Here is a 15,522-nt window from a genome sequence, read left to right as displayed (position 1 = left end):
TAGGGTCTCCCTTGTAAAGACTGGGATACAAGGGTTGGGGCTTGCTGGAAGTGGAGTGACTGAGGCCTGGTTAAGACAGAACTGGCTTCCAAGTTCCTGACTAGCTCTGGCGTGCAATATCAGTCAGTGCTCCCATTTGCTGTAAAGTACTCTGGTGTGGCTGGTCTTCCTGTAGCAGGAAATACTGTGGTAGCCAATGAAGAATGCTGCTTATAAGGGGGTTGGATGACAGCATAATCTTCGAACCAGGTAGGTGGTCTTCTCCCTCTATGGGCTGGACATCTGGGGCGTAGCTTGAAGGATTGCTACACATCTTGCTCTTGTATACAGTGACTTGACTGTCAGACACCACTTTCTTCTAAAGGCTGGTATATCATTTGGTACAAGATCTGGAAAACCCACTGTGATGTAATTGGTGAGAAATGGTGCAAACAATGTACTATGGAGATCAGGGAAATATTTTGCTGCTATTGTGCATAATCATCATCATTACCATTGCATTAATAACATAATCATATTAACCTTTATTACAGGTCCAGTTATAACCACTTTAAACTGTTGAGTTGAATTTATAATCTTAAATGCTTTTGAATGTTTTTTATAATCTTAAATGTTTATATGCAGATTTCATTGCATTATATGAAAGGCTCACCTCTGAGTATAGCCTATGCCAAAGTCCTGACAGGAAACGTAGGCTTTTGCAGAGCGTGCTTGCAAGAGTGAAACTAAGCAGAGGGGAAGTGACTTGGGGCCTGAGGAAAGGGCATGAATCTATTCAGTTTGCTTGGTAACAGATGACTCAGAATACATCAGGAAGTAGACTTTTAAAATGTCTTGGTTCCTCTGTAAAGGGTGCATTTTTTGGTTGCTATTTTGAGGAGCTGTTTGGATGATGCTATTTGAAGAACCCGGGGCCCGTTCTTCGTACCTCGCTTACTACATCCAAGATCAAATGACACATCCAAGATCAAATCATCGCGCCAACTTTGAGCTCACTAATCCGGTTCTCCGAACACACCTGTTGTTGACGATTAGTATAGCTGGATGAAGTAATCTGAGATCACTGGGTGGCTTAAAAGGGGCTACGCATCGATAGTAGAAACATTGATCGGCAACCCTGTGATTGGTCGGCGAAGATGTCGAAGGAGCGCGCACAGTATTTCACGGCAGCAGACCAAGAACTCTTGATTGAGGGATATCAGGAGTTTCGGAGTTTAATTAAAACGCAGGGGAACACTGCAAAGGCTGCAAAAGCAAGGAGAGAGGGCTGGCAGAAAGTTGCTGACAAATTAAACTCGTAAGTGATCCATGATATTACATTATATCATGTGATATTATATTATACCACATTATATTATATTACATCATATCCTTTCACATTAGAGCCACAACAGGACCCACTAGAACATGGGAACAAGTAAAAGTGAAATATAAGAATATTCCACAGAATGGTAATATTTATCACTTATATTGCTTTTAGTCTATGACAAGAGACCCTGGAATAATCTGTTTGTTTGTTTATAACAGCAAACAAGAAAAGGGCAGAGCAAATAAAGACAGGTGGTGGTCCTGCACCCCCTCGTCACACCCCTTTTTGTACTGTGACATTTATTGAGATTGTGGGTTTTTTTGTGTGTAGTTTGACATAACACTCCATCACTTTTACCTGTTCCCATGCAAGGGGTGACTGAAGCATGCACAGTAAGTCGGGAGTAAGTATATACAGTACAATAAGTATATATATATATATATATATAGAGAGAGAGAGAGAGAGAGAGGAAGAAAGTAAATAATACCCTCACGGGAGAATCGATATCTCTCTATGAGCACACCGTCGCGCTGAGCTAAAGGATCCTGTCTATCCCGCAATATATGCTAAATTCTGTAAACTCTCCTTATCAATCTTGCACCTTCCTTGCTCGCGTACAAACGGACAGGACATGGCTGCGACAGACTTCCCAAATCCACCTTCGCTTTTTTAGCCGTGGTCTCTCATCTTGATTGCACGTAGTAATTTACTATTACTACTCTAAAATATGAATTACATCTGACATGATCTACTACATGTAATAGAATGATTAATAGTACATTTCCTTTTTTCGGAAATGACCTGTATGTATCTGTATGAAATCAATAAAAGAATCAAATGCTGCATTATCTTTAGTTACATTGATAATATTTATTTATGGTAAAACAGTGGCGAAATATCGCTCTTGCTTTCATATAACTGCAGCGGACATACCTGAGTGGCCGCGATCTAATCCTGTTTACGTAAAGTAAGCCTGCTCCCGAGCAGGTTTACGCTTACGGATCTGTTGCTATGACAGCAAGTCCCAGATGAGCTTCGGAGAACCGAACGATCCAAGATCACGCGAAATCGTCAACATTCAAATCCGGCTAACTTACTTAGCGAGGTACGAAGAACGGGCCCCCGGTTATTCATTATTATCTTTTATTCGTTTATATCTTTTTATTAAGCTTAAAATAGGGCCATTTGATTAAAACATTTATTCAATATATTACACATATAGTTTCAGTTGTGTACGTGCTGGCCTTCTGTCTGGGGGATAGGTTACAAGTTTTAGCTGGAGAGGGGAGAGGTGAAACTGAGTGCATTTGAGGACGGGCTGAGCTGATGTTGTGCAGTGTACATCTCCCCACGCGTGTTCATTAAAATCATCGTTTGACTCCATCCGGCCGGATCAGTGTTGTTATTTGGATTCCTCCTATATCCCTCCTTAATATTTGAACCCTAACAGTACACTACAATAATGTGTTTTACCACACATGGCACATGACAATACAGTTACAGGGGATTTGAAATGCATGTGTGGGGTTGTGTGTGGTCCTGTGATAAATGGTGTAATTCCACTGTAATTATATGCAATTTCAATTCTTGTTTGAAATTGCATATAATTATATTTATCCACAAATACTTAATGGTAGGTACACTAGAATAAAGGGATCCCCAAATGTTGATTATGTTCATCTGCATGTAGCGTTTTCAGTGGGAGAATAGATAAAGGGATAGAAAGTCATTTTCTTACAGAGAACAAAGAAATTACTATACTGAGATAACTTTTAAGTAATGTATAAGTAAGTTTACAGAAAATAAGAAAGATACATCATATCTTTTATATATCTAAATACTTATAGGATACACTTAATTTTACACATACTTCCCAGTTAAAATGACACAAATTGATGAAATACAATAATATTTGTAATACAACATAAAAATTACAGATTTCATTTTCTCTTCATGCAGCAAAACTGACTCACATCATTTTTAAGACAACAGAGACCATTTAAAAGACATTTCACATGGGCAAGTTACAACAGAAACAGCACATCATTTACTTCACTAATTATCTCCAAATAAACATCAACAGGCCTTTCAGATTGACCAAGAATGTAATCTGTGCAGACGTTTTGCTTCTCTTTGTGATCACATGATGGTAATAATGTTTGGTCTGCAAGATCACAGATGTTTGCACAGAACAGATAAAGTCAACATTTTTTGCATTATATTAACATGACAACCTTTTCCTCAATTCGATCTTTACTGAACGACTTGGTTCATTATGTGTGCATAGATTTCTAAGCCTTGGTGCATCAGTGGCCTCTTAATAATGACTTTAATTTAGGTTTCTAGTAAAGAGCCATTAGATTTATGAAACAACAATCAGGAGTTTCTGAAAGGCCTCTGCTGCTCTTTATTAAACAGTTTGATTAAAAATTAGAACATGTAAGAAAGTAATATGAACAATTCAAAGTAAGTCTTTTTACATGCTGGCTGCCAGCCTCAGAAAGGCATGTTTTTCATTTTCATTATTCAGTGGGATAGATGGACATTTAAAAATTTGGGAAGCTCTGACAGACAGTTAGCAAACACATACAACTCCACCTCATTACTAAAAGGAGATGTTCCACCACGTGGAGAAACTACATACTACAGCAAGAATAAAGCTACAGCACTTTTTCTAATTGTTAACCTTCCTATCCTTCACTGCAAGCAATTCATGTTAGAATACTTACAGATTTAAGTACTGTTACAGTCAATATGTACATCCTACTAAAACTTTTTTTTTATGGCAAAGGGAAAAGTCGCAAGACCTTTTCATTCTGCCTGGTAGCTCCATCTTCATCATCCTTTGCCAAGCATCCTTTGACCACTGTTACACCTGTCTCCCTCTCATTTACACACATGTATTCTTTCTTGCCTCTGATGACAATTATTAAAGCTGAATTCTGTGAAGCCTGATCTCAAGCTTTGGAAGTTTGACCTAGCATTCAGCAGATTTGTTCAGATCCTCTGTGCTTCTCACTGTCTCCAAAAGGACACACAGTATGGGTTTGCTGATCCACAATAAGTTTGTGTTATGGATAAAAGACTTTCCATACTCCTCATATTTCAGTGGTTTAATAGTTGGCGAGATTGGGATTTTTCTTTTAGATGATAAAACCTAGCAAAAGAATGTCCACACTGCACAACGACAGTGTTTAACTCCAGCATAGATAAGTTTATGCAAATCTAAGATGCTGTTGTACTGATGACAAACGCTTTAATTCCAGTATGAATAATCTGATGCTTTTTAAATATATTGACACAAGTAAAAACCTTTCAGCACTGACCATATAAAAACTATTTAACTTCAGTGTGGATTAGTTCATGATGTTTTAAAGTATCCATGCGACCGAAAGCCTTTCCACACTGACCACAGACAAATGGTTTAGCACCAGTGTGAATGAGTTTATGTTTTTTTAAAACCCAAATGTCAGCAAAAGCCTTTCCACAAAGATCACAGACAAACGGTTTAACACCAGTGTGGACGAGCTGATGAGTTTTTAAACCCCTCATGTAAGTAAAAGCCTTTCCACATTGACCACAGACAAATAGTTTAGTGCCATTGTGGACGAGCTGATGTTCTTTTAAGGAACTCCTGTGACTAAAAGAATTCCCACACTGATCACAGTTGAATGGTTTAACTCCAGAGTGGGTGAGCTGATGTCTTTTTAAGGTGCCATTCTGAGCAAAACACTTTCCACACTGATCACAGCTGAATGCTTTGACTCTAGTGTGGGTGAGCTGATGTTTTTTTAAGTTGCCATTCTGAGTAAAACACTTTCCACACTGATCACAGCTGAATGCTTTAAATCCAGTGTGGATGAGCTGATGTTTTTTTAAGCTGCCATCCTGAGTAAAAGACTTTCCACACAGATCACAGCTAAATGCTTTAAATCCAGTGTGGGTGAGCTGATGTTTTTTTAAGCTGCCATTAAGAGTAAAAGCCATTCCACATTGATCACAACTAAATGGTTTAAATCCAGTGTGGATGAGCTGATGTCTTTTAAAGCTGCAATTATGAGAAAAAGCCTTTCCACACTGATCACAGCTGAATGGTTTAATGCCAGTGTGGGTGAGCTGATGTTGTTTTAAGCTGCTATTAAGAGTAAAAGCCATTCCACACTGATTGCAGACAAATGATTTAATTCCAGCGTGGATGAGTCGATGACTTTTTAAACTCTCCTTACGAGCAAAAGCATTTCCACACTGGTCACAGATAAATGGTTTAGCACCAGTGTGGATGAGGCCATGAGTTTTTAAACTATCCACGTGAGCAAAAGTCTTTCCACACTGATCACAGACAAATGGTTTAGCACCAGTGTGAATGCGCTGATGTTTTTTTAAGGCACACTTATAAGTAAAAGCCTTTCCACAATGATCACAGACAAATCGTTTAATACCAGTGTGGATGAGTTGATGACGTTTCAAAGCCCTCATGTAAGTAAAAGACTTTCCACACTGATCACAGCTGAATGCTTTAACTCCAGTGTGGATGAGCTGATGTTTTTTTAAGCTGTTTTTCTGAGTAAAAGACTTTTCACACTGATCACAGGTAAACCTGTCCCCAGTGTCAGTGCGCCGACATCTTCTGGGTTGCTTCAAAGTAGTAAAAGTCTTTTCCATCGGGATCACAACTGGCTCATCTGTATTAGCTGGTGTTGGGTGGTTTTTGTTGAGGTCATCAATGTGCCGAGGTTTCACCATGCTTTCCCCCTTTTTGCCTATAATGACAAAGAACCAAAACAGTGGTTATGCAACTACGAAACCTACAAAGTGTACAGATTATGATACATTGCATAATTCAGATCATGCGCATCCCCATGAGTAAAAAAAAATAAAATAAAAAAGAATTATGTATACACACACATATACATACACACACACATATATATATATATACACATACTATATATATACACACATATATATATATATATATATATATATATATATATATATATATATATATATATATATATATATATAAAAGGAGTATGTAATGGACTTGCTGGCTTTAATGTAAAAAGCCTGTTGTGTAACTTTAATGAGGCAGTTGGCAGGGTTTTAATAGTTTTGCAATTTTCATTAGTTTTTATTTTTATTTCGTTTTGACTTCAATTTTTTAAAACTAACTAGTTTTAATTAGTTTTTACCAATTGTTTGCTAGTTTAGTTTAGTTTTTATTTTTTTGAAAATCATTAGTTTCAGTTTAGTTTTGATTAGTTTCAGTTATAGTTTTAGTTGTGTTTGCAATAATTAAGTGTAACAAAATCCCAGTTTCATCATATCAGTCATTCTCTTCTGCTTATCCTTGGGTATGTTGCTATTCCAGCTACCATACCCTGCACCCTGGACAGGTCGCCTGTCTGTCGCAGGGCTAACACGCAGAGACAGACAACTCACATTCCCACCTATGGGTTTTTTAAATAAATAAATAAATAAATAAAGGCAGATGAACAACCACTGATACCAGGCAACTATAAAATGTATATCTTGGCCCCAATGAGACTATTAACTCTTGCAGCACCGGGTGTTAAGGCAATTGACTCACACAGTTATGTAGATATCCCAGTCCTGTTGTCTCGGGATGCATCACGCTGCCTTGCCTGGTGTTAGCTTCTGTTTCTGGGGATGAGGGTTGGGCGTGCTCCCTTACCTTCTCCAGGTAAGCTAGGCTAGGTTAGCCTTCTTGTGTGAGCTTTTCAAGTGCACTTTAAGGTTTGTGGGATTTTTTTTCCCTTTAGAAATGTCCCTCATAATTTGTCTCTTTCCACTACAAGACACTTGCTTTATCCAAAACACAGTCATATTCAAAGTAATCCCAAATTGGACTCTGGCGCTTTCTCCAGACTTTTCCTGACATGATTCTGCGCGGGGACGGAGCAGCAACACAGTCGACTCGACTAACGTACTGCCACCTGCTGGCATAATGAGACACAGCAAGAAAAAAAAACCTGGAAACTAAACTTCTTTTTCACCCTTGACTATTGTATGACACGCACACATCAATGAAAACTAAACACATTTTTGCTATAAATTCAGTTAATTTTAGTTAGTTTTGTGAACACTCATTAGAGTTTTAGTTAGTTTTCCTTTTTTTGTTTTTATTTTTATTTTTATTTCCGTTAACGAAAATGTTTTTTCACTTCTAGTTTTCGTTATTTCGTTAACGATAATAACCTTAGCAGCTGGACTAAAACAGTATTGCTCATCAAGGTAAACATCTGAGGAATAAGGACATTGTTGCTTGTCCTTTTACTCAGTGTTCTTTTAATCGCACATTTACTAAAGTTTTACATCACATAAGTCATTTTCACAATCATTCTACTTTAAAAGATTTCAAGACAGAGCTTATTGTTCTCTGAACTTCCTTGTTCGCTGAAAGGGAGGTAAAGTGCATCTTTTTGTTTGTTTGCTTTTGTGTGTTTGTGTTTTCTCTAATGGGCCTCAGATGATCGTTTACTTAAATTTGGGTCTCAAAGCATTTTTTTTAAATTCTGCCTGTACTCTCCACCCCTCTTCTTCTATTGCTCAGGTTGAAGCAGAATTTGCCCGTCTTACATCTGTTGACCTGAAAGGGTTCCTTTTTGCTGTGCTTGACCATTATGGAGAGGTTCGTGGAGCTGTACAAAATCAAGAGCGGCATAGGAGGGCTAACTAGGCTCATAAAATGCTTAGATGATGATGTAAGTGTTCAACTGCGAAATCTAATCCTTGTTTAAGTTTTAGGTTATCCAGTTCAACTGATGAACTCATTGAAAGATAGCTGATAAGTAAAGTCTGTCATCATATTTCACAACTGGACATTTAGTGTGGTAACTTTTACAGAATCTGTGTATATTGGTGGTAGGTTGGATATCATATTCTACTTGAATGTCCTGATAAGCCTGATTCAATATCTCCAATGATAATCATATATTGATGGAATTATGTATCAAAAAGCTGTGAATTTGGAGCTGTCTACATGCTTCATAAACACTGTTTAAAAAATGTTTTTGTTTTGTTTTTGACTTCTTTGACCAGAGCCCTACACAAAGGAAGAGGACAGAGGGCCTCATTTTCTAAAGGAAGAGCCCTTACACACGTTCAAGACTGAAGGTTAGTATTGTTTCTTTTAGTAAATTTAATAATGACAGCACCACAGTGGATTTTAAATTAAACATGTGGCATCTATGAAACAATAGATGCCACATGATAACATGTGTACTTTTTCCTCACCAAATGTATTATTACAAGATCTTTGACACTGGATTTGGTCTAGGTTTCAGAGATACTAACTGGCAAGCTAGTATTGATATTATTAGGGTCTTATGTTTATTCATGTCTTCACCAGGGTCTTTGACATTTCGCTGCTGTACTGTTCACTTCAGCTTTACGTTTGATTTCTCACATTATATATTGTAATGGCAGAGATATTAGGATATTTAAGGGCCTGCAGTGGCTGCTACAGCTGTGGGGGGCAATACTTTGGTGAAATGTGGACCCTGGAAAAGAGACTGTGTAGACTGGGTAAGCAATTAAAGGTTACTGGCCCAGAGTCATTGGGCAGCTGGGTAAAGGTGGATGTTGATATTCAGTGCCAATTATGCAACCTGTTCAGCCATGTGTATATGTTCTTTTTTCATGCTGTTAATATAAGGGGAAAAAAATAAACTCTTACTGATTAAAGAAGCATTGTCTATGGAGCCACAATCTGATCCTGTAGTGTAGCTGCAGTTTGCACATTTCATGTATTCTCAGCCACATTTGGTTTGGAGCACAGCCAATATTTAGCATAAGTAAATTTAAATTCACACACACTGGTGATGGCAAGCTACACTGTAGCTACAGCCACCCTGGGGCGCACTGACAGAGGCGAGGCTGCCGGACACTGGCGCCATCGGGCCCTCTGACCACCACCAGTAGGCAACAGGTGAAGTGTCTTGCCCAAGGACACAACGACCGAGACTGTCGGAGCCGGGGCTCAAACCGGCAACCTTCCGATTATAAGACGAACTGTCAACTCTTGAGCCATGATTCAATCATCCACCCGTGTGTGTGAATGACTGAATGTGTAAAGTGCTTTGGAGTCCTTAGGGTACTAGTAAAGCGCTATACAAATACAGGCCATTTACCATTTAAATTGAAAATGTTGTCTGAATTCTGCAATTGAAGACATGCTCAGTTATTTATGAACATGGTCTTTGTTTAAAGCAAGAAATGGATTTGTAACATGGGGGTGCATATCTCATTCTGAAAAAACTTTAACAACTAATAAGTGTTACCCAAAGCCAATCACCATCATCCAAGGCATCAGTATGGCTCTTCTTTGGAAAGACATGAATTCTTAAGCACAAGGGATATTGTGTAATTGTAATTGTGTAATTTTTTTAATTTATTTTTTTTGTATTTTATAGCCGACAGGTATTGAAGACACGTCATCCTAAGAGGATGAAAGTTGGCATTGTGACGGTGAAAGAAGAAGACATCATCGATGTGTTTGTTGTCCTTGAGGCGGCAGTAATCCTGTCTAATCTGAGGGATGTCTCAAGTGCCATTTCCATGCTGATGGGCCTTCTTTTTGCCTTCAACAGAGACTATCCAAAGGAACTTAAGGACATCTTTGAAGTCATTCAGAACATCCTAATGAACATTGGTGGAAGGCAGTGCATCTCACTAGTGCATGGTCTAAGAAACAGACTCTTGCAGAAAGCCATGCAGAACTGTAATTGTATGCTCACAGCATACAATTGCCTTAGCGTTAAGGACAGTTTTTATTTTACTGTTTGTTTTTTGATATTCTCACTTTTGTATGTCACTAAATGACTACACTTTACATTCCAGATTAGACAATTACTCATTTGTTCATGGTTTAAGAAACTTATGTGAACAACAATATAATGGTGGACTTTGCAGATGCTTATCTCATGCAAGTCATTAGTTTTTCCTTTGTTTTGCAATTGAGCAGACTCAAACTAATGTTTCTGAAATATCCATCTTATCAAATGTTTCAGAAGCATGCACTCATTTTCAGAGAAATTGGTTCTGTGGAATTTGTTGCAATTGTAAGTGAAGACAAATACAAGAGTTTGATGTCTTAGTTGTTATAAACTGATCTTTACTGTCACTTATCAAAGGTTTTGTACTATTTTAATATTTCAAGTTTTATGCTAACAGGTGTGACTGAGCACAATGAAGTTTAAAAATTTTGCAAATGTAAAGAATAACTTTTCTAAAATAGCAAGTGTCCCGTTGATACATTACATTAATGCAGACTTTATGTTGTTACTTTTAACACAGCAGTTTTTATCTCATCCTGTTGAAAGTCTGATAAGCTCATGCCATGGTGAGGGTTCTGTTGACCAGCTGTCCACAATTCACAAGAATCACTACTGCTCCTAGAGTATTGGTCAGAATTTAATCTTCACCCAAACTGGGCTCAAGACCAAGTTCAAATTTGTTTCACAGGAAGCAACCTTTGAGTTTTGATGGATTGTGAGCCTGATGAGCTATGTCACTGATTTTTCTGTTTCTCAGATGACTAAGATGGCACAATAAATAGTGAATGTTGGGTGCTCATGAGTAATTGTTTTGTCATGTTCTTTAAACAAACTTTCTGCATGAAATGATCAGATAGACTTTAATGGAATCTGTGGGTTTTTATTTTTTTTCTGTAAACAACAGAAAATTAATTTAAAGGAATGTAGATATTTAAACCTGAGATCTAAGATGAACCTAACAGATAGTTTTGCTGAAATGGATGTTGGAAAGCTAAAAAGAAAATACTTAAGATGTTTAATACACATTTTTCTTTACATCCAGTCAATCAACTCTGATAATTAAAATGAAACTGATTTACGAGTTCACTCAGCTACCTTAAGGAGCTCAGGTAATTAATAAACTTAAATCAACTTAGCTAACAGATTATGTTAGTTAAGCTAAAATAGATTCCTAAGTTAAAAGAACTACTAAAGTATTTGAATTAACTAAAAAAACCCAAGTAAACTGAACTAGGACAAGAGTTTAAACAATAGATTATTTTAATTTAGCTGAAAGGGTTTTCCCAAGTAAAAATGACAATTAAAGGATCTTGATGCATTCTCAATCATCCAGGAAAGTAAATCTCCAAAAGTTGAATCTGTTCATCTGGACGTAGCGTTTTGTGGGAGAAACGTTTCGTCACTCATCCAAGTGACTTCTTCAGTCTCAGCTGACTGCAGGTTTCCCCAACAGTACATTATGCAAATGTACTGTTTATAAGTACAATACTTATAAACACATATAATGGCAAGTTAGTAAGGCTGTATGCTTCCCATTTCCTCGCACAGAGATGCAAATATGCGGCTTTTCAGAGGTCTTTTCTTGACTAAGTTTACCATGCGCACGACATCATCCAACACAGGAGCTAGATCTGCTGCTAAAGTCTTCGCAACGAGCGCCTCACGGTGCAGAAAACAGTGCGTAACAATAACATGCATGTATCGCTTTCACTCTGCTAACGAAACCTTTGGTGTGCTCGATCATGGCTGCTGCTCCATCAGTGCAGACACTTATGCAGTTATCCCACTTAACTCCTCCTTGTTCAAGATATTCGGATGTAACCCGAAAAATGTCCTCTCCTCTTGTTTTTTCTGGCAGTGCCTTGCAAAATAGAAAGTTCTATTTACCAAGGTGATATTGCACTACCCACTGCCACCCACAGACATGAAACAGTAATTACTCTACCAGTCACTGCATTGAAAGCACAGATGCTCAGCAATGATTTTATTACTTGTAGTTAGGGCTGGGCCATATTATACCGTTCACGGTAATACCGGTACAATGTTAGGCAACGATAAGAAAATGAAATATCGTGATAGAATATGGGTAAAACGCATGTGCGCAGTTCCTTTGTTTTCATACACACATGGCCCATTGTTGAGTGAAACGGATGAACCAGAATAAGTTTGTAAAAATGCTGCAACTTCGTAGTGTGGAACTGGTTTAGCTTTCGTCCATTAGATACACAACAAAGCACTATTTTTGGTAGCGCATGCTACCGGGCCGTCGTTATTACAGTGGTTTTTTGGAAAATACGGCACACTTAAAATAAATCCTTTGATTTTTCTGATAATCGACAGTGCCCCTTATAATCCCGTGTGCCTTATGTATGAATTCTGGTTGTGTTTACTGACCTCGAAACGATTTTATGTGGTACACGGCGCTCGAAAATCTGTCAAATGTTTTAGTATGACTTTGCTAAGCTACGAACCCGCACCGCTTGATGGATTGTCGGAGCATTACGGCTATCGTAGGCAGGAGCCTCGCAGAGTGATACATACTGTGCTTCAACATAATATTACCGTATTGTGTGTGTATAACCTCTTTTTAAGTTTTGTGGATATTCTACATGGTTATGCTGAGGATATGTTGGCCAATTTCCACTGGAAATGCCTTTTGGTTAAAATGTCAGCAAGGAATTTGCATTTGCACTGTTAAATTTTTATGTAACTTTAATGCACATAAAAAACAGCTGCTTGTTTAAGTGAAAATACATAGATTTTTTTTTGCACTAATAAAGTTGTGGAGTTGTAAAGTATTTTGTCTAGTGTCAGTTATATCGTCAGTTATATCGTTATTGCAAATTTTCAAATGGATGTCGTGATTAATATTTTTGGTCATATCGCCCTTCCTCTAGTAACAACATTACTGGTTGGTGATTCTGTTATTAATTGTGGATTCTGTCGTATTCTATCCACCTTATAAAATCATAATACTCAGTACACCATCTACATATTAGGGCTGCCACAATCGATTATTTTTGCGATTAGCCGACTAATCAGATCATGCATCCATTGGACGTAAAACGTACAGCTTATTGCACCAGCATACATCTGCTCTTATATAACTATCATTAGCTTACAGCTGTGCTAACTGAAAATAAAGACAAGATAATAGTTCATAAAATTTTAATGAAATTTGCAGATTGTTTCGGTGAAGTTTAATAAACTCCGTCGTCTGCTCCTTGCTATCTAAAATATAACAGGACACCGGAGTATATTCTCAAGCATGTCAAACTTAAGATAATCAGTTGTCTGCTTGAAGTTTATTCAGCTGTGTAAAAACGATAACTTTAATCTCAGCCAAACCGATTTACTCTGGAACAAATACAATACTGAAAAAAAGGTAACAGACGTCTCCGAAAACGTCCGAGCGCTTTTGAAAATATGTGGTGTCTTGGTAAACTGAGCAGATATTTGAGGTTTACACAGCTACATTTTCGCCTGAAAATATGCTAAACGTTTCCAAAAGTTGAATCTGTTCATCTGGACGTAGCGTTTTGTGGGAGAAACGTTTCGTCACTCATCCAAGTGACGAAACACTGATCAATGGCCATGAGTACCATGGTACTCATGGCCATTGATCAGTGTTCTTTGATGAGTACTCATCAAAGAACACTGAGTACTCATCAAAGAACACTGATCAATGGCCATGAGTACCATGGTACTCATCAAAGAACACTGATCAGTGATGAGTACCATGGTACTCATCAAAGAACGCTGATCAATGGCCATGAGTACCATGGTACTCATCAAAGAACACTGATCAGTGATGAGTACCATGGTACTCATCAAAGAACACTGATCAATGGCCATGAGTACCATGGTACTCATCAAAGAACACTGATCAATGGCCATGAGTACCATGGTACTCATGGCCATTGATCAGTGTTCTTTGATCAGTGGGTTTTGGTCAGTGATTGTTGATCAATGGTCATGGGAATTTGCATAATTATGATTAAGGAACTGACCTCACAGCCCATTGTTCCTTCAGTGGGCTGGTTTCAGTCATTATGCAAATGTACTGTTTATAAGGTTTGGGGAAACCTGCAGTCAGCTGAGACTGAAGAAGTCACTTGGATGAGTGACGAAACGTTTCTCCCACAAAACGCTACGTCCAGATGAACAGATTCAACTTTTGGAGATTTACTTTCCTGGATGATTGAGAATGCATCAAGATGCTAAACGTTTATTTTGTGAACCAGAAAGAATAATAAGAGTAATATTAAAACTAACTAGCTGCTGCCATTGTTGAAAACTGAGCAGGGCCGCGCTATGAATTCTGGGACACAGCGTCTTCTTCTTCTGGGTTTAACGGCAGCTGGCATCCTTGTACATGCAGTGCTGCCATCTTCTGTTTCAGTCCGTTATTACACTCTTAAATCCTACTACTTACTCCTGCGTCTTTTGGGATCTTACAAATCTTCAAACGAGGCGTCGACTGTTAAATTGGATTAGTCGACGATCATGACTAGTCGACTAATCCTGGCAGCCCTACTTCACATGAAGGAAAACAAATAGCTGAACACACATGATTAAAATAAATAAGGTCCTGAATTGCTGGAAGCTCCAGTCAGACAAAATGACAGGGGCTGAACAGAACGTACAGACGAAAACAAAATTAGCTAAGAGAGAGAAACCATGTAGACAGTTATAGAGTTAGGCAACCAATATAATTATAATGTACTCACCCTCTATCCCCTCTGATCCAAACTAAAGATCCACGCGCGGAGAAGGCAAGCGGGGCTTTGCAGTTGGACTAGGACTAGTAGAGACAGTGAGGCTCACTGACCTCCACTCCCCAGCATGTTACTCCCGTCAATCACCACGAGGGCAAGTTCTTTGTTTACAGGTGATTTATTCCAAGCTGACCGACAGGATGACTTGGCGTTGTCACCGAGAGGCCAAGTAGATATACCTTGCAGAGAGACCAAGCTGCGTGAGCTACGAGAGCGTATATCTTTCCAATCAAGCATCAGAAACAGAAACTTGATCTGCCGGAGACCAGAGGGCGAGCAGTAAGGAAGCTCAGCACAGCAACACGATCTTTGCTTTAGCCGACTTGAAAAAAAATATAAAAGTCCCCGTGGAAGATAAAAGCACGATCCACAGTGTTCTAAGCCTACTTTCTGCTCTGTGGACGCGCATTACTTCTTCTTTTTGTGTGATGGCGGTTGGCAAACAAAGTTTCTGGTGCATTACCGCCACCAACTGGAACAGAACAATGAAACATGTTTTACTGTCCCGTTGAAAACAAGTCTAATTTCCCTGCACCATGGCTGTGTCCCACTCCAGCTATGGCGTTATTTTTGTGCCACTATTCTGAGCGTACGTTAGAAAAAATGGAGCGCACGTAAAAAAATTGGAGGTGCAAGT

The 15,522-nt window shown here is 38.4% G+C and overlaps 1 protein-coding gene across 1 annotated transcript; it reads right to left on the bottom strand.

The window, feature by feature from the left end:
• Positions 1-3,112: 3,112 nt before the first annotated feature.
• LOC116328665 (gastrula zinc finger protein XlCGF46.1-like) lies at positions 3,113-15,310 on the bottom strand. Its single transcript, XM_031750502.2, has 2 exons — positions 14,838-15,310; positions 3,113-6,069 (listed from the first exon to the last, which is right to left on the bottom strand). Exon 2 carries the CDS (start codon positions 6,050-6,052, stop codon positions 4,646-4,648), a length of 1,407 nt encoding a protein of 468 aa, XP_031606362.2. The 5' UTR covers positions 6,053-6,069; positions 14,838-15,310; the 3' UTR covers positions 3,113-4,645.
• Positions 15,311-15,522: the final 212 nt, after the last annotated feature.

The sequence above is a fragment of the Oreochromis aureus genome, linkage group 3 (assembly GCF_013358895.1).
Source record: "Oreochromis aureus strain Israel breed Guangdong linkage group 3, ZZ_aureus, whole genome shotgun sequence".
NCBI lineage: Eukaryota > Metazoa > Chordata > Actinopteri > Cichliformes > Cichlidae > Oreochromis > Oreochromis aureus.
The sequence above is the reverse complement of the archived record's forward strand: the minus strand, read 5'-3'. Positions and strand labels throughout refer to the sequence as shown.